At 39.5% G+C, this 19578-nt stretch overlaps 1 protein-coding gene across 1 annotated transcript in view; it reads right to left on the bottom strand.

The window, feature by feature from the left end:
• Positions 1-2153: 2153 nt before the first annotated feature.
• The window catches only part of PLPPR1 (phospholipid phosphatase related 1), a 293103-nt gene continuing 275678 nt past the window's right edge, over positions 2154-19578 (bottom strand). Inside the window, exons 5-8 of the mRNA XM_003911437.4 lie at positions 16940-17190; positions 13437-13613; positions 8899-9030; positions 2154-3269 (exon numbers count right to left, since the gene is read on the bottom strand). Coding sequence (XP_003911486.2) covers positions 3237-3269; positions 8899-9030; positions 13437-13613; positions 16940-17190 — 593 coding nt within the window. The 3' untranslated portion in view covers positions 2154-3236. The remainder of the gene's footprint in view (positions 3270-8898; positions 9031-13436; positions 13614-16939; positions 17191-19578) is intronic.

Here is a 19578-nt window from a genome sequence, read left to right as displayed (position 1 = left end):
CCTATGTTGAAATATTGGGGGCGGGTTCTCCTGATAAAAGCAGGAACAGTATAATGACCATAATGTAACCTACTCCTTAAAACAGACTTGAGCAATCTGGTATTTGATGCGTTTACCTCTAAGACACTGAACACATTTGAGAGATTCTGGCAGTTGCATGTAACAGGGAGTCTAATCAGTTTTTTGAAACAAAAATGCCACTCATGGTTCTTTCACTCGACACCATCCCAGTGATCCCTACTCTCTTGCATCTTGAGGATGGAATTTTGCTGCTTGCATTCTCTGATTCAGTACAGAATACATATTCTCTCTTGAAGGGCTATATATTCAGCTACATATAGCCCATCTGTCTATCACAGCCTGACAGGGAGATCTTTAGAGCTTACCAAAAGGGGCACCCACATGTTTAGCTGGTAAGTGCAGTTTTGTCACCTTTGTTAGTCCTGCATCTAAATGCATTCATCTTTCGGCTCTCTTCAGGCTCCACTAAAATCCTCTTTATTTCCAAATGAGTCATAGTCTCCCTTCAGCCAAAGTAGGAGGAAGTCTGGCATCTATTCATGTATTACAGAAATTTTAAGTGATTTTTCTCTGTGTCAGGTGATGTTCTTGGCACAGAATAATGAAAAAAAAAAAGACATCATAGATAAACACAGGGGCTAACAACCTCATGAGGTTGCTTATGTCAACGCACCTGGCTAGCCTCTTTTGTTTCGCTCTCTTCCTCCACTTCCCTCTTCCAATGAGTCATGCACACCTGTGAGCTTTCCTTAGAGAAAAGTTGACTGCAGAATTCATTCTCTGAGGCTACAGTCACCACTTGTCCTATTTGGACAGAGGGCTTTTTCCTTGGCAGAAGACCCACAGGGAGGAGTCTCTAGCCTGAGGAATTTCAAATGACAGACTTGACAGATCAGTCTGAGGCCTGTGAAGTGTCTTGGGGCTAAATAGGAGGCAACACTAAAGTTGCCATGCTGTAGTGGTAAGGAATCAGACTCAGGGATTCCAGGAGTAGGAGTCCAGAGATGCCCCAGAGTGTACCAGGGCACTGTCTTGTCATGGCTCAGTCATGCACCAACATCTCCCAGGTCCAAGGCCAGGACAATGGAGTCTGTGGCCAAAGCTCCTAGAATACTACGGCTAGGTCCCTTTAAAATCAGAACTAGAAAGAAGAGTAGAAGAATAACATGACTCACTACCAACTTATGTTCTTAGAAATGCTATCAGATAGCCAGATACATTGTGACAAGAAATGGGTAATGTAAAAGCAATTTAGACTGCCAGCATTTTTTTTAGCATGTCTTATGATGAACAATAAAATAAAATGAATCCCTCATTATTTCTTTTTTAAAGATCCTAAAATATATTTAGAAAAAGAAAAATCATTCTGAAATTGCATGACATTACATGTACGTAGCTTATACAGGATTGGAGAGCTCAGAGCTTACAAATTATTCCTTCTCACTGTTTCCTTTTCTTCCAGCATTATCCCTTAAACCAGGTAAGTAGGTATATTATACTGAAAACCCATGAAAAGATGTGGACTTGGTTCAAAGGCATATCTTGATGTAGTGGAAAGAATGAAACTTGGAGTCGGACAGACCTGGGTTTTAATATTCCTACTGACATATATAGTACTCCTTTGGATTTGTCACAGCTTCACTGGGCTCAGTGTTTTGAGAACAGACAAATTATGTTTGTGAAAGTTCTTTAGTTCCTTGCCCCTCTCCCAACTGTAGTCAGATATCACCCAGAAGATGTGTGTGACATTGTATGTGTGTAGGTAAGCTTAGGCCATAAGGAGATGGGGGCTTATGAAAAATTTTAGCAGAGGTAACGTTTGTTCTTAAAAACTACTGTCTAACTTTTTATTGACAACTCAGAAGTATCTATGGGTAGGCTGAAGGTAGAGGGAGCATGCTAGGGATCCAGAATGTTTCTGAGTATCTTGATAATTTAGAGCATTTTATTTGCCTAAAAGCTCACATATTCTCATACACACCTGTGAAATTATCCCTCAGTCATGCCCCTATTAGAATTTATTTCAGCAGACGTGGAACTGAACAGTGTAAACACTTGAGTTCACTTCATCATGACTCTTCAAATACCTTTGTCCTCTGGATAAGGCTTAAGACAAAAGACATGAGCCAGAATACATTTTGTGATAACTTTTTCTTCTCTTTAGAAAAAAAATATGTACAAAAAAAGCTAAGAAGAGCCAACATGGAAGTGTCAAGAAAACATTCTGATAGGTACAGACAAAAGAGCTCCTTCAATCAAAGGACTTACATATTAGTTATCACCATGCTAGAAAAATGAGATGCAGTTAAAATTCTAGAATAATTAAAAGCCACAAAGTGAAACTGTTGTTCTGGGGCCCTATGGTGTAGGTTCTCTGATTCCTTTTCTGTAAAATAATACTGTGCAAACTGTAAAATATTCATTTTCATATAAAGTCCATATAATATGATATACAAAACTGTTGAGTTGACAGGGGAGGCTGATGTTGGCTGCTTTATGGAGAAAAGGTGGCAGTGACACCTGCCTGCCAAAAGACATTCCAGAAAGATCTTGAGTTCTTTAGTAGAGGCCATTATCTAAGAAAGAATCATATAACCCCAGTACCCTCCAAATTCAGAATTCTCTGATAATTGTTTGTGTAACTAGGTGACTTTGTTAATATATTACTTTAAACTTTGAATGTAACAATTTGTTAAGAGATCAGAGTGCAACATTCTTTTTGAAGATAATCTTATTCCTGCAATTGACTTTGAGATTTATTATTAACCAACATTGTCCTTCCTGTAGCTCAAAAGTTTGCCTTTTATTAAAATTCAAAAATTCTGGAGGAGGCAGCAACTGTAGTAATAAAAGTTTAAAGTGAGTTGTTATATTTACTTCTGTGTTTATAAAACTGAAAAGAAAATTTGTGTACAAATATCACAAAACAACGTCAACCATTGAATAAATGTGGTTCTTCAATGCACGCTTGAACAAGAAAATTTTGTTGGTTTTAAAATTCTGGCATAAATATATTAAAGCTGACCAAAAAAAAAAAAAAAAAAAAAAAAAGGGCAAGCTACATCACTTCCTCATACAAAAAATGTACAAAACATTAGCTTCTAACTAGATAAACATAATATTCATCATCACAGTTTGACATTGAGCAACTGTGTGTTTTGAAGTATAGAATTGGAAGGTGATTTTAAAAAACAGCTTGTGACACATCAGTCATCTCAGGTAACTTCGGTCATGGACGCAGAGTGATTCTGTGGAGAAAACACAAGCAGATAAAATCTGAGATAGGGTTGCCTGACACGTGCACACTCACTTGTCCCTAAATATTCCCTTGTTTTGTCTCCTCAAGGGTGCACAGGCTGTTCCCTCTCCGTAATATGCTGCTCCAAGGACACTCAATGTCCCTTACCTCTTTTTTTTTTTTTTTTGAGATGGAGTTTCACAATTTTTGCCCAAGCCGGAGTGCCATGGCGTGATCTCAGCTCACTGCAACCTCTGCCTCCTGGGTTCAAGTGATTCTGTTGTCTCAGCCTCCCGAGTAGCTGAGATTACAGGCACCCGCCACCATGCCCAGCTAATTTTTGTGTTTTTAGTAGAGATGGGGTTTCACTATGTTGGCCAGGCTGGTCTTGAACTCCTGACCTCCAGTGATCCACCTGCCTCAGCCTCCCAAAGTGCTGGGATTACAGGCGTGAGCCACCATGCCTGACTCCTGATTTCTGTTGTTTAGGACACTGGGGGTTTACATTATATTCTTTAGAGCTCAGATACACATTTTTAGAAACTGAGTATTTTGTATTTTTCAAGATACTTTTGTCTGAAATATTTGTGAAAACGTGCATTTCTTTCCTAAAGCAAAAATAACTTTACCTTTTATTCTTTTACTTCTACAATATGCTTTCTATTTGAATTTTTTTGGGTCAACACTTTGGTCATTTATATGATTCCATTTAAGAGTAAATGGTGAAGATAAAGCCATTCAAATCCTGAGATAACTAGGTAGGTGACTTGAGGCAGATTTCTTTAACTCTCCCTCCAAGTCTTTTTTTTTTTTCCTATTGATAATATGAAGTCTATAATATCACCAGTTCTGAATCAAGGGACCATCAGAATTCTCTAGGAGTACCTCCTTCATTTTTTTTTTGTTTTAAAACTCCACACCTGCTGAATCAGAATATCCTGGGGTGAAGGTCCATGTATCTGTGGTCAGCACAGACGGAATTCTTTTTTTGTGTCTAAAACATGTATAAAAAATATATATAATATATAGATTTAATAAATATATAAATAATATATTATAGTTATAACTTGTACAATATATAATTACACATTATAAAATTAAGTTAAAATTAAATATAGAATTATATAGAATTATATATTAATATATAAATAATATATAAACAATATAAATTTAATAAATATATAAATATAAAATATATATTAAATATGTATAAGTATCTTTTAACTATATATGTATACATATATAAGTATATATACATACATAGATGAAGAAAGTAAGGCACCAGGTTTAAGTAATATGCCCAAGGTCACCAGTCAAAATTAAATGATATGTATGTATATATACATACATAAATACTTATATATGTATATAAATATATCTTAGTGTATATATGTATCCATATTTAATATATAGTTTATATATATATATTTTTTCCCATTGGGAGACTCTATACCACATCCAGAATGAGTTAACACAGTTGCTTCATTTCTAATTTACTTTTTGTTACTAAAAACTGTGTTGACAAGAATGCAACTGAACAACACTCAGCTGATTGCTCATGTACATTGTGAGCAGGTGGGTGTAGAACATAGATAATTAAGAATTGGTTCCTTTGGGATCCCAGCAACTTATAGAATCATAAAATAATGCTTTGAAAAACTTGACTAGTTTTGAATTGTTTACTTTTTGGTTCTCCATGGTATTTGGGAAAGATTTTAGGAAATGCACCGTCTCAATCAACTATACTAAGGGGAATCACGGAAGGCAGATATTCGAATTTGAGGTAATGTTTTAGAGAGGACCAGAGCACTGTGGCTCTGAGGGCTACATGTGTCAAAGGGGAAAGAATGTCTTGGGAGAAAGGGAAACAAGGGTGACTGGTGCCCTCCCCATTCAGTCTTCTCCTTAGGGGATTTTGAATAGTGTGATGGATGTCATGTGTATGAATGTGTGCTCTGAAGAGAGGTTCTAATCTCTGATCTTAAAAGGTCCACATGCTGGGAAGATGATTCTGTTCCAAAAATTACAAAGATGCTGTTTCTAACAGAAACAATGGCTGTTGGAGTTGCAGGGGAAGTTCTTGCCCACAGGGGATATTAATTTTGGAAAAACTGTAGCTCAGGTTCAATATACCAGCCCCCTGTAGCATGTTTTCATATTCAATGCTGGCAGTTGTGGATTTCACAAAAGAATTTTCATTGAATGAAATCTCAGACTGTGTGGTGTAGGAGAACTAGCAGGGCCTTTAGAATTGGATGGGTCTTAGTGGTGTGTGGTGTAGGAGATCTAGCAGGGCCTTAGAATTGGACTGGGTGACCTTGGGCGTATTACTTAAACCTAGTGCCTTACTTTCATCTATAAAATAGGATATAATAAAACCAATGCAGTATCATGAATATTAAATGAGATGACCCTCAATAAATGCTAGTTCTCTTTTCTTGACCAAGAAATAAAGGGTATATCTTTCTAATTATCCATGTGGAAACATTTAATACTAAAATCAGATGCTTGGTGACTTGAATTTTTCACAATTGCTATGGATAGCATAATGTGAGAGACAATACTTCTCTTTAGCTTTCTGTGGCTTCATTCTGGCTAGCCTGCAGAAGTCCTTCTCATCGTTTCTCATGAATCTCTACTTTCCGTGGATGTTCAAATAGTGATTATGGTCAAATTTGAGGTTCTTGGTTTTGGCTAAAGTGTCTAGTTTAGGTTTTGGGACAAGTTTGTATTCATTCATCAACATTTATTTCACACCTAGTGGATGCCAGGATATACGGTGAATAAGACATGGTTTATAGGGTCCTGATCCTCAAAAAGTCCCAAGTCTTTGGAGGAAGCAGACATGAAGGAACACTTGGCTTTAATTATGAGTGACAGTCACATGAGGGGCCTGGAGGGTCCTTTGGCCCAAGCCTAGTATTCAGGCAAGGCCTCAAATTGTATCCATATGAAGTGACATCCGTAATCACAAAGATCTATTGCCAGGTTTGAGAGAAGTTCAACTACTACCTGTAAACAATGAATTCATATCTATTTTGAGAATCTTTTATCTATCTTGTGAACAGCATTTTTTTGAAACCCCGTTTAGCACTTCATTTTTCAATTTAAGTAGAATCCTCCAAAATAGAGTCTGGACATCTCTAGACCTGATCAGCCACCAGTGGCCCTGAGAATTAAGAGAGAAAGAAGGCTGGGGAAGGCATTAGACAAAGGTCATGCTTGAGCAGTGCTGGGTGGAAGGATGAGGTGTGCAAAAGGGGTGTTCTTATATCAGGATATTCGGGGGATAGCATTTACAAGGACACAGAGACTGGTATGTCTATGGAACTCAGCAAATATTTTCTGTTTCTTTTTAACATTCACTTGTTTGCATTTTACCCCCCAAAATAGAGACCCTCTCTGACTTCACTAAACACAGGATTGTAATTAGGGAAGAAAAATTAGAGAGATTCTATTTCACTATTTTGTTACAAGGTATAGCTATTTAGTTAATTTGATATTTAACCTGTAGCAACAGGCTGTTTATAAACCAGAAATATTTTTGTTAACATTTTATTTCTAGACCAAGTTAAAATGTTAGCCTTAATACAAATTAAGGGAAAACAAACAAAACAGCAATACTTGGTACTGTATTAATGGAGAACCTTAAATATTTTTCCCGAAATGGAGATACGGAGGTAGCTTTCTTGTTCCAACTCCCCCTGCCCAACCTCGTTCATTAATAATATGAGATTTAATTAAAGGTAAAAAGGCATAGGGTATTGAGACCAGCCTGGCCAACATGGCGAAAAACTGTCTCTACTAAAAATACAAAAAATTAGCTGGGCGTGGTGGCACATGCCTGTAGTCCCAGCTACTTGGGAGGCTGAGGTGAGAGAATCTCTTGAACCCCTGAGGCAGAGGCTGCAGTAAGCTGAGATCATGCCACTGCACTCCAGCCTGGGCGACAGAGTGAGACTCCATCTTGGGGGCACGGAAAAAGAGCATAGGGTAGTTTGTCTTAGAGAGATGTGATAGTTAATAATCTTTAAATAGTGAAAATATTATTTTATATTGCACTGATATGAAGTACATAATAATTCCAAAGGGAACAAAGGGAAGTGATTTGCTTTTCTCTTACATCTTCTATAAAAATGCCTGAGTAGGAAAATGCCAAATACAAACAAGATTTCAAAACAGACTATTACAAAAAAAAATGAACACTTTAGCCGGGCTCAACTACCTGAAAAAGATGACATGCTAATGAAAACCACATTATTAGTTGTCCCCTATCTGCTTAAAGAACTCCTACTCATCCAGCTTTCTCACTCGCTACCTATACAGCCTTGGGCAAGTATCTAATATCACTGTCTTCAGTGTTTTTTTTTTTTTAGACATGGTCTCACTCTGTCACCCAGGCTAGAGTGCAGTGGCATGATCACAGCACGCTGTAGTCTTAATCTCCCAGGCTCAAACACTCCTCCCACCTCAGCCTCTGGAGTAGCTGGGACTACAGGCATGCACTACCATGTCAGGCTAATTTTTGTATTTTTTTAGTAGAGACGGAGTTTCGCCATGTTGCCCAGTCTGGTCTCAAACTCCTGGGCTCAAGCAACCCATCTGCCTTGACCTCGCAATGGGCTGGGATTACAGGCATGAGCCACCACACTCAGCCTGTCTTCCTGATTCTTATCTTTACCTGTGAAATAGGAATTATAGTATCTATTCAATAGGGTGGTTGTTCAAGTAATAATGTATTTGTAAAGCACCTAGCAATTGTCCCGGCAAAATTAAGTGCTTCATATCATCTGTCCAGGCTCCTTTCAGTTGGCAGGTCCTGGCCTTCCCTGTCTTCTCAGACAGTAGACGTTTTCCCCTTCATTTGTAGTCAGAGAGCAATTTGTGCACCTCTGATTCAGCATGTCATATTATGACTACCTATTTAGAGCCACCTTTCCTGATCATCTGGGATTTATTTATTCATTTATTTATTTAGTAGGTATGGGGACTTGTTACATTGACCAGGTTGGTCTCCAACTCTTGGCTTCAAGCAATCCTCCCACCTTGGCATCTAAAAGTGCTGGGATTGTAGGTGTGAGCCACCATGGCTGCCCCTCATTTGTGAGTTATTTGAGGGCAAGGACTGTATTCAATTATTTTTTTGTATCCCTGGCATGATGCAAGGTTCTGTTGTAGAGTAACAGATCAGGAGGTACTGTTGCGTTGAATTTTTGTCACAAAAACAGGTCCAAAGGGACATTTAGTAGCCTTCTAAAATGTGCCTCCAGCTTACATCACTCTCTGTACAGAACCTTTTTCTTTGCAAATATTGTCCTAGTTATTAAGTCAAATGGGGTTTTCCATATTAGTCCAAATTTCATAAATGTGATATTATGTTGTCAAAGTATCCTGAAACAGCTAAGGTTTAAGTTAGACATTACTAAGAGCTCTCTGAGGATTCATGATTGCCAACCCCCAGAATAAATATAGGAATAATTGAGGGGAAAAAGTGAAGACTGCCTTTTGTGAGGGCCTTTACAATAAATGAATCAGATTCTCATTGATGCTGGGTAAATTTAGTGGTATTCATGGATTGATACTGACCTCCCAAAGTGTTCAGCCTGTGGGTTTGGTTTGCTAAAACTGCTTTACCATACCTGTGCACTTAAGGTTTCCAGAGGGCTTTCTATCCTTGGGAAAGCCATTAGGGGTACTCCACGGGGATCCTCAGGCTTGGGTTTGGAAGGAGATCCTTGCGTTCCTTTAAAGTTATGAACCACACACATTCCCTGCAGGATGAGGGGGAAAAAAGAATGGGGTCAGACTGCAGCCATCAATGCCTGGCATCCGTGAGGGTGGCAGGCCTTTCCCCTTGAGTATCATCACCAGAGTGACCTTTTTCCTTTGAGAGAGGGGAAAGGGACTATGGGAAGTACTGTGGAAGCATCTGTTTAATCACCAGATGACCAGTAACAATCGCTCCCCACCCCATTGGACCTGTTTTCTCACCTGTAAAATAAGAATAGTAATACCCACTTCACAGATTTGTATTGATTAAAGACACGGTGAATGCAAATCACCTCATAATAACAGCTAAAATTTATTGAGGGCCACTACGCGTCTGGCACGATGCTCAGGATTTTATCCAATTTCACTTAACCCACCCAACAATTTCATAAGGGAGATACTATTATCTCCAGTCTAGATAGGGGGACACAGGGAAGTTAGATAACTTGCCCAAGGTCACACAGAGATTGAAACTCCAGAGCCCCTAAATCATACCCCTAAACTATTTTGCCCCTTAAAAAGTGCCAAACGCATAGCAAGTATTCAGTCCATGTTAGCTGGTCTTTAACTCTTACCTTAGATCGTCATCCTCAAATTATAACTATTTGCTTGAGATTAGATAACTCTTGAGTTTTCTTTCATTGCTTCCATTTAAAAACTTTCCCTGTAAGTCACTGCCCACTTTTTGTTTCCTGCTGAGGTCTTTTCATAACTGACTGTTTCTACCATCTTCCCTGCTTTTTTATTTTTTGCTCCCCCCCAAAAAAACCCTCTTTTTCCCTGCCTCTTTCAATAATTGCTTTGCTTCTTCATCCAGTGTCTTCGAATCTTTCCTACTACTCTTCAAACCCTGTAGCACATTGGCATGCATCCTCTACCTGGCTCATCTCCATCTCACTCTTACACTAGGCTTTTTTTTTCTTTTCTTTTCTTTTTTCTTTTTTGAGACGGCATCTCGCTCTGTCGCCCAGGCTGGAGTGCAGTGTGCGATCTCGGCTCACTGCAAGCCGCGCCTCCTGGGTTCACAGTATTCTCCTGCCTCAGCCTCCCGAGTAGCTGGGACTACAGGTGCCCACCACCACGCATGGCTAATTTTTTGTATTTTTAGTAGAGACAGGGTTTCACCGTGTTAGCCAGGGTGGTCTCAATCTCCTGACCTCGTGATCCACCCACCTTGGCCTCCCAAAGTGCTGGGATTATAGGCATGAGCCACTGCACTCGCCCCTACACTGTGCTTTAACTCCCCTCATCAGAAAACGGGAGGAGGGGAACGTGTAGAAACTTTGGAGTAGAGGCACCCAGGTCCCTCTGTTGGTTATTGGTTGGGTGGCTATTGGACAAGTTACTTATCTTTGAGCCTCATTTTCCTCATCTATAAAATGAGGATAGGAATATTGTTAGAGTTGCCCTGGGGGCACTTGATTAGATGTCTATAAAGCAGACAGCATGTAGTACTTGTTCAGCTACTAACTTCCTTTCCCTTCCTCCCACATTCCACCTCATGGGAAACACAAACATAAAGCACTATTGAACATTTACAGTACATATCCTGCCATTCTCAGTGTTTGCTCTTCTCTCTTTTTCTGTCTCCTCTCCAAGTCTCTGCTTTGGAATGCCTCCAGGCTCCTCCAGAACATCCTTCCCCTCCCATTTCCCAGCTTTGTGTGTGTCCGTGAGGTGTGTTCACATGCATGTGCCAACAGGGTAGTCTCCCTCGTGCCAGAGCAATTCAACCACAGATCTTGGTCTTACATAAAGGCCATTTACGGGAAAACAAATTTTGACATCAATTGGGAAGTCCCTTGAAAGCACTAGCAGACCAAGTAGTTACTGAGTGATGAGGACCAGGGCTGCATGTTATGGAGAGAAAACAAGTTTAATGTTGAAGCAGAATTTGTGTATGGGGCTTCAGCAAACCCCAATATCATCCCACAAAGACCCTACAAAATTGTTTGGGACAGTCAGAATGGCTCCTCTTCTCTAACTGGGGATGGCTGGCTTCAGAACTGATGGACAGCAACATTGATTGTCTTATCTCGAGCCAAAGTCTTTATTTATACACCATTGATCTCCCCTTGAAACCCTTCTCTTCCCTTCAAGTCACCTGTTTTCTTTCCATCTTAAAAAAAAATTCCTCAGGAACGGTAGTAGGGGGTAGGGGGAAGAGGAGTTGGTTAATCAGTACAAAAATACAGTCAGATGGAAAAAATGGGATCTGCTCACTATAACAGTAGAGTGACAATAATTAAAAATAACTTACTGTATATTTCAAAATACATGGAAGAATAGATTTGGAATGTTCCTAACACAAAGTAACAGTATTTGAGGTGATGGATATCCCAGTTACCCAGATTTGATCATTATACATTGTATGCTTATATCAAAATATCACACATACCCCCGAAAAGTGTATAACTTCTACGTATCCATAAAATATTGTTTTTAAAAGGCATTCCTCAGGAAAGTTCCTAATGAGACATCAACATTTCATGATTACTTCAGCACTACTTTTCCTGCAACTTCATCCAGAGTATCTGTGTTTTAGTTTTTCATCTTTCACTATAGAAAGAATGCCTGGATCCATTCAAAATACTGGCATATTCTTCTTTTATTTCACTTCACTTTATTGCATGTTGCAGATATTGTGTTTTTTAAAAATTGAAGCTTTTTGACAACACTGTGTCCAGCAAGTCTATTGGCACCAGTTTTTCAACAGCATGTGCTCACTTTCTGTCTGTGTCAACACTTTTTTAAAGATATAAAGTGCTTTTAAATTAAGGTAAATACATTGTTTTTTTAAAGACATAATGCTATTGCACTCTTAATAGACTACAGAAAAATGTAAACATTTTATATGCACTGGAAAACCAAAAAATTGTGTGCCTAGCTTTATTGTGATATTCATTGTTGCAGTGGTCTGGAACCAAACCTGCAATATCTCCGAGATATGCCTGTCATTTTGAATTAGAAAGAAGCTTCCCAATCAGTGTTCTGAACATGAGCATTGTCTGTATTTTAGCAGATTTTTTACAAGTCGGAAAGGGGCTGGGAGAGGCATGTGTGTATTTTGCATATTGGGGAGGGGAAGAGGGGCTAGGAAAAGGAAGTGTTAAGTCATATGACTGAAGTTGATCTATGTGTGATGCTAATCCTAATGGATCTTGGACCAGAGAGGGCAGAATAGGAGGAGGGAGATCCTTCAAGACTGTAATGGCTTCTTTCTCCTTGGGGAGACTTTCTGAACATTGTTAGGGAATTCATTTCACGCACAATATGGGAGTCTGCAGGTCTGATGATTCATCGTAAATTTTTTCTGGGCCTGTTTTAAGTCCTTGAAGATAATAAAAATCTGCATCTCTGAGGTGTGACCATGCTGTGAATACTACACAGCAATAAAAAGGAATTATTGATACATTCTACAACATAGATGAATCTCAAAATAATTACGCTAGGTGAAAGATACCAGAAAAAATACATTATGATTCAATTAATATGAAATTGTAGAAAAGGCAACCTAATATAGAATGACAGAAGATCACCAGCTGCCTGGGAATAAGGGAAAAGGAAGGGTGGGAGAGAAAGTTGTATGCCAAAATTGATCAGATTGTACACTTGATGTGTCATTTATTGTATACTTATTATACTTCAATAAAACTGTGAAAGCCAAGACAAAAAGAATACAAATTAACCTCTTTTTATCAAATCCAACTCAATTTAAGGGATTTCCTAGGTGAGCAGGTGGCTAGACCTCCATCTCTTTGGGGAACCAAAACATCAGAAATACAAGAACAATGTATTAACCAAAATTCTTCTCCAGGAAGATAGGTGGTTGAGAAGGAAATAAGATTCCCAAGAGGCACGTTCCAATAGTAACAGAGTCCCACTAAAAAGGGTGGGTGTGATAATCTGCAGGGTTTTTAAAATTTCTGAGTAGGAGATGCAACTTTGGAGCTAGAGCTGAGTTTCTTGGGATGCTGGAGAAGAGGCTGCTTGCTTCTACCAGTGCTCTTCATTCTCTATTCTTCCCTCAGGCAACACTTAGCTTTTGCCCCCAATATGCTGAGAACAAATTCTTAAAGAAGATTGGTTTGAAGGTATGCCAATTTATCATTAGTCTGCTTGGCCCCAGTCCCAAGCCCAGTGTTGAAAGAGGTAGAGCCAGCTGTCCTTCTAGGGGCAATTCTCTCCCTACCACCCAGAAGGAATATGGCCAGTCCTGTTTCTGAAAGAAAACGGTGTTTTGAAATCATTTTTGTAGCAAAAGCATGCATAATACTTGGAGAATAATTGTAATTCACAAGGTTGGGACAAAAGGAACACAGATGGTGAAGTCTGGGAAACCTGACTCACAGTTTTTCAGAGAGCAGAAGAAGAGGGGAAAAGGTAAAAAGAGGGGAAGTCAACCTACCAGAAACAGGGCCACTGCAGTGCCCAGGATGAAGCCAGCAATCACGTCCGAGCAGTGGTTCCGATACTCAGAGACCCGGTTGAGGCCTGTCAGGAAAGCTGTGCAGAGAGTTCCGAGGCACAGCACTGGCTTGGCCAGTCGACTGCTCTTCGTCTTGATTGTGCTTGTAATATACATCTGGAATAGGACAGAGGCCAGACAGTGACCAAGCAGCCTCCTTGTACTGTGTGTACACGTGCAAGCAAGCAGGTACATACACCAGCACACGGGCTCTGTCAAAGCAACCGCGCTAACTAGTATTCCTTGAACAACTCCACTAAGCTATTTAGTAAAATATTTAGTGCAGCAAGAACAATGAACAGATGTATATTAATCAGTCTTTTGTAACCTAGTGGACATGGGAACAGAAGTTATTAGTGGCACAAAGAATGCATTAATGATTAGATTCAGAACAGGCAGATTTTATGTGACAAATTTAAATATCATTTGGGGTATAAGAAATCCATATGAGAGTCTGAGATACCAAATAAACCTTCTGTGGGAATGAAGCTTTTGGTGGAGAAGACCGGGTAGGTGAGTGACTGTAAGTGACTGTACATTTTATTTTTTGTGTCCCCAAAAGTTCCTAGTTGCTTCGTCACACCTTCAGGCAATTAATACCAAAGTGTTGACTGACGAGTTAGTTGATAGCCTGAATTTAGAACCTCCCAACAACTGCATCACATAAATAGATTTCAGCTGTGCTAGAAAATTGACTCCTACATTCCTTAGGACAGCTGTGAGCAGCGTTATTCATTTATTCCACTGTTTCTTAAAATATTAAACTTTTCTATGTGTCCCACAAGATTCAGGTCGAGAACTGAGTAAAGACACCTGAGATGTAGGCGGCTGTTACTAGTTTGTTGTGAGGAGCTGTGTAAGACCCTGACGTTTTATAGACTCAGATAGCAAATGTGTCCCTGGTGGTCTAGAGTTAGGAAGCCTTTTTCAAATAAGTAAACACTTTTTTAGCTAATCTTTGGTAGTGGTTACAAAACACCACTAGAGGGCACCATTGGTCTAGCATTTCTTAACAAACGTGTTATGTGAGCTTAGCAATTCTAAAAAACAATATGCTGATACTTAGAGTCTATATAGTTATATGGCCTGAGCACATATAAGTTAAAATAGATGCATTTTAAAGTATTACAATAGATATTCTTAATATCCTAGAATGATGCCTCAACTCTGGTGAGAATACCAGAAGATAGGAATCTCTTCTATGTAACAGATTCCCTATAAAACTGTGGTTACATCAAAGTTACATAAATTATAGCACATTATTATACTATTTTCAGACTCTGTGGTAAATGTAACTTAAAATCTATACTGTATATATTTAGTTGTTTATGCTATTATGTTTTCCAATTATACCTGTCATAAATCTTTCCTATAAGATTACAAACTATTAAAAGCAGGAGTCTATGGTTAGTTGATATTCTTCGTGGTATTAACTAGTACTTAGGAAATCCTTGTTGAGTAATTTCTGAAAGCACTTGACATGTAATAGAGGCTCAGAAGATTTATGCAACTGGAATCTCATATCAGGGTTTATCTGACTATAGCCTGTGAGGCATGATTTGAATTGGATAACATCTGAATCCTTGAGAACATGCTATAGCAGCATTTATTCTGTGTGAGCTGACGATATTTACTTCTTTTGTGCCCAAAGAACTTCATATCTCATTTGTTGAGACGGTAGTTTATTATAAGTAACAGAATAATTTATAATGGCACTATAAAAATTAATTTCACACAGCAATGACTTGAGTCTAATAAAAAAATACAGGAAAAGGCATAAGAATACATTGTTTAGGTTCTAGATAATTAGGACAAATCAACATTCTGATAATTAGAAAATATGTTGAATACCTCAGAGGGCTTTGTTTGTTTTAAAAAAAAATACCTGCATTGAGGTTTTTTGGCTTCGTTTTGTTTTTGGTAAAGCAAAGACATTTAACCAAGCTATAATCTGTTTTGTAAATTGAGGCTTCTGTGTTATTGGCATCCATGTTTCTTTAATATGGGCACAGCTGAGGTCATTTTTGTCACATATTCATTAAAGAGTAGAGCCAAAAGAAATAACTAGGAAGACTTATATTTGGTGGCTGGTGGTTGACAAAATAACCCTATCAATGTGATCTTGTAAATGGGACACAAAGGTACTACTGCTCCTGGTTGTTTTAAATAAATAGACCAGATGCGTAGTCACAAAGAATGACTGTGTATTAATGATTAGATTCAGAACATGCAGTTTTTATGTGAAAATTAAAGAATCATTTGGGGTATAAGAAACCCATATGAGTTTTTGCCTTTTCTTCCCCCTAGGGGTGATGGCACAGACCTGTTGGCTTCCCCTAGAGGCAGAACGTGCCTTCTGCAATTACACTCTGTGACAGGGAGGGTAGTATCTCCCTGGGGGGTGGGTTGAGGGCATACTCAGAAAGTTTGAAAAGAATGGACAGTTTGAAAGGAGTCTTCCCTCTGTCTTTTCCCTTCCCCAACTTTCCATTGAGAATCACCAGGCTAGTCATATTCTGAATATAAACTAAGTTGAAGTAAGGAAAGGGGGTGTTTTTGGCCAACAGTTGCTCTGCCACTGGTAAATGCACCTGATGTCACCAGCAATATCGTATCAGCCTGTGGAGCCTTTGAGCTGATCCCTGCATGTCTATATTCTGGGTCCTAAGAATGCAGAAGCCAGACAAGAGTGAAATGAGGCTATTTCCAAAATGAATACAGTTAAAAAGTTGGAAAATAAGAGAGACACCATTGTTCTTTAAGATGTGGGACATACTTTGGTTTTTCTGTTACTGAAACAAAAAGAAAAAAAGAGAAAGTTATACCCCAGTGGGGCAGTCAATGGCTGTGCGATCCGGGGGACAATGAGAAACATACTTTGGGGTGTTGAGGTTCTTCTAGGATCATCCCTATCTCCTAGCAAAGTCATGGAGAAGAGTGTCAGAGCAAAGGAAAGCTGTGTATTTATCCTGGCTCTGCATGTTGTTGGGGCAGCCATTCATATGAGACCCATGCTTGCAAATTTCTAGGCAGGTGTGAGAAGGTGTGCTGTTCTGAAACCAACCAAAACTTTGACAAAGAGTACTGTTGTGGGAGGTAAGAAAATCTCAGACACAGTACCAGGAGTCTGGGTCTCTGCTCTGGTTGTATGATCTTAGCTGTACTATGGGCCCCAGCTTTCACATCTGTACATGGGAGGATGTAATTAGGTGATTATCAAAACATTCCAGAACTAATATCCTCTGGCAGATCAGGAGATTGAAAGTGGGGTAGAAGTGTGTGTGTGTGTGTGGGGCTAGTATATCAATAGCATAATATAGAGAAATATGCCATATGTCACTTTAAGAGTCACTGTAGGTGACAATGAAAGAATGGAGACAGGGCAGGGAGACACACATCCTATCAAAAACTGGACTTAGGAGAGACAAGACTTGCACACTCACCGTGGCATATAAGGCGGAGTAAATGCTCAGAGCAGCGTGTTTGGAGGGAAAGGATCTCCGAGCCTTTTCTATCACTTCCAGGTCCCCAGTACAAATGTTCCCATTGTTTATAAACTGGTGGTGCGCTTGGCAGTCTGTACTGGTGTAGTTCGGCTTGCACACAGTCAGGAAGTATGGCGTTAAGTGCCCAGTGACCACTTGTCCGGCGTTTACAAAAATGTCAGTAGCAAAAAGTCCAAATGCAAACACCCCTATAAGAAGATTAAAATCATTAGGAATGGTAACATATTCCATCGATGGCATTTTTCTCCTAAGAGAAAACAGCGGTGAGAGTCCGTGATGACCTATCAAAATGATTCTAAGTACTCCGCGGAGTATCTTTCCAGGAGTGGTACCTGCTTCTCAAATCACCATTTCTTCCAAATTGATGCAGACATTCTACTGTTAGCATTTTATGGTTTTGTACCAGTAGTTTAGAAAAACCACAGTCTAACGAAAAGAATTTGAATTTTGGAGTCATATAGACCCGGGCTCCGGTCTCATCACTGGTGACTGGTTCACAGTATAAGTAATTTATCTTCTTTGAGCCTTGCTTACCTTAGCTGCAAAATGGAGAAAGGGGGTAGTTTGGGGAAAATGGAATAATATATGTGCAAAATACCCGCTATGGTGTCTACGTAATTAATCAACATCAGTTCTCTCTCCTTCTATACAAAATACGTTCTCCCTGATTCTACCTGGAAATGCAAATCATCTTGGGAGGAGTTACTTACAGCATCATGGCAGGTGACAGTAAAGGAGGATCTTATGGAATTGTCTTTTAAAAAATTATTCTAGAAACTTTGATTGAATTGGAGTTTCATTTGATGTTGGAAACAGAAAATCGGAATAAAGGAAAAGTGTTATAAACAAATGTTGTTGACCATTAGTTTCCCATTGCTGCTACAACAAATTACCACAAACTGAGGGGCTTACAACACAACTGTATCCCCTTCAGACTTCTGTATTCTGGACTTCAGAAGCCTACAACAGGTTCCGCTAAGCTTAACCAAAGCATTGGCAGGGCTGTGTTCCTTCTGAGTGCTCAGGGTATAATCCACACCTTTCCTTTTCCATATGTTCTAGAAGTTGCCTTCATTCATTATCTTATGGCCTCTTTCCAGGACTTCACATCATTCCAACTTCTACCTTCACTGTCATATCTCCTCTGACCCTCCTGCCTGTTTCTTATAAGGACCATTGTGATTATATCTGGATAATCCAGGACAGTCTCCCTATCACAACTTGAACCACACCTGCATTCCTTTTTGCCATGTAAGGTAACAGTTTCCAGGGACATGACCATCTTTGGGTGGGGAAGGGTGCATTCTGATTTTGCTGTTGGTCTGAAAACCCTGTGAGTAGGCTATACTTCCTGGATTTTATCTGTTCTCTGGTAAATTCCTTAAGATTAGTCCCAACAAGCTTGAGCATACAGAGGTTTCCTTATAGAAAGCTTTGTGAATTATTTCAAGGGCTGTATATTATATCTATGCACTGAGCAAGGCTGTGTAGAGCTATAAGTGGGTTGAAGAGATGAAGATGTCTTATATGCAATTGAAGGTAGAAGTTGCAAGTGTGAGAGGCAGCATTAACCTTTCTAAATGTCAAGGGTCTGCTATAGTTTCAACTAAATGTCTACCCAATTTTGACTCCCATACTCAATGTTCTGAATCTGCAAATTGTGCTGACCTCAGCACCCAAAAATTAATCCATTATAGCAGAAGCAAAGACTAGTTTGGCTGAAACCTTCATCTGGTTTTCATTTTTATCTGTATTGATTGCTATAATCTTTCTTTTTGTGGCTTTGCCAGTATGTGCTTTATCATAATGAGAACTAGCTCTTTTAATAGCTTCTGCTGGCTCATACTCATTGGGTCTGACCTCTGAGAGCAGGCATTCATTGATCATCCAAGGCAGTTTTCACCCCCAGGTGCTGGAAGTCTGAATGGGTGGAGATTTTCTACATCTTCAAGCAAGATTCTCAAAGACTAGGTTTCTGGGTCTTTCAAGGGGCAATAAGTCTGTCCAGACATAACTTTTCCAGAAAACTAGAGTAATTTATGATCTGAAAAAGGAAAAGTGGCAGGATCTCCCTTTGGCATTTTGTCAGAAGTGTTTCCAATTAGGGCGGGTTTTATTCTTTCTGTGGCAGAGGATTTCTAGGCTCCTTGGGTCAGTGCCAGCTCTGTGGTCACAGTGATTGTATGATGGCCAGCTCTCCATGCCACTGTCCTGGATGCCAAGGCTGAAAGTGGCTTTCTCTTCTTCTCTTTGCCTTCTGTGGATTGTGTCTGTTTCTTCTGCTGGCTTCAGGAGCATCTGCTGTCCAAACACTTGATTCTGGTGCATTTGATCCAGCTTTAGAAGGTACCGCATCAGCCTGGGAAGCCCACCTGCCCCGTGCAGGCCATAGCAACAAAGCATGGCGGAACCTGCACTGGTGACTCACAGACCATGTCAGATCATACAGGGCTTTTCTAAAGGAACTCAGGCCATCTTTCTGTTACTTAACCCTGAGCTCCTTGTGTGTATTTTTACAAGCCTCAGAAGCTAAAAACAGCTACTCTTGCCCTTAGAGTCAGATGAAACACCGCTTA

This window comes from Papio anubis, chromosome 13 (genome assembly GCF_008728515.1).
Source record: "Papio anubis isolate 15944 chromosome 13, Panubis1.0, whole genome shotgun sequence".
Lineage (NCBI taxonomy): Eukaryota > Metazoa > Chordata > Mammalia > Primates > Cercopithecidae > Papio > Papio anubis.
Note: the sequence above shows the minus strand (reverse complement) of the source record. Positions and strands in the feature narration are given on the sequence as shown.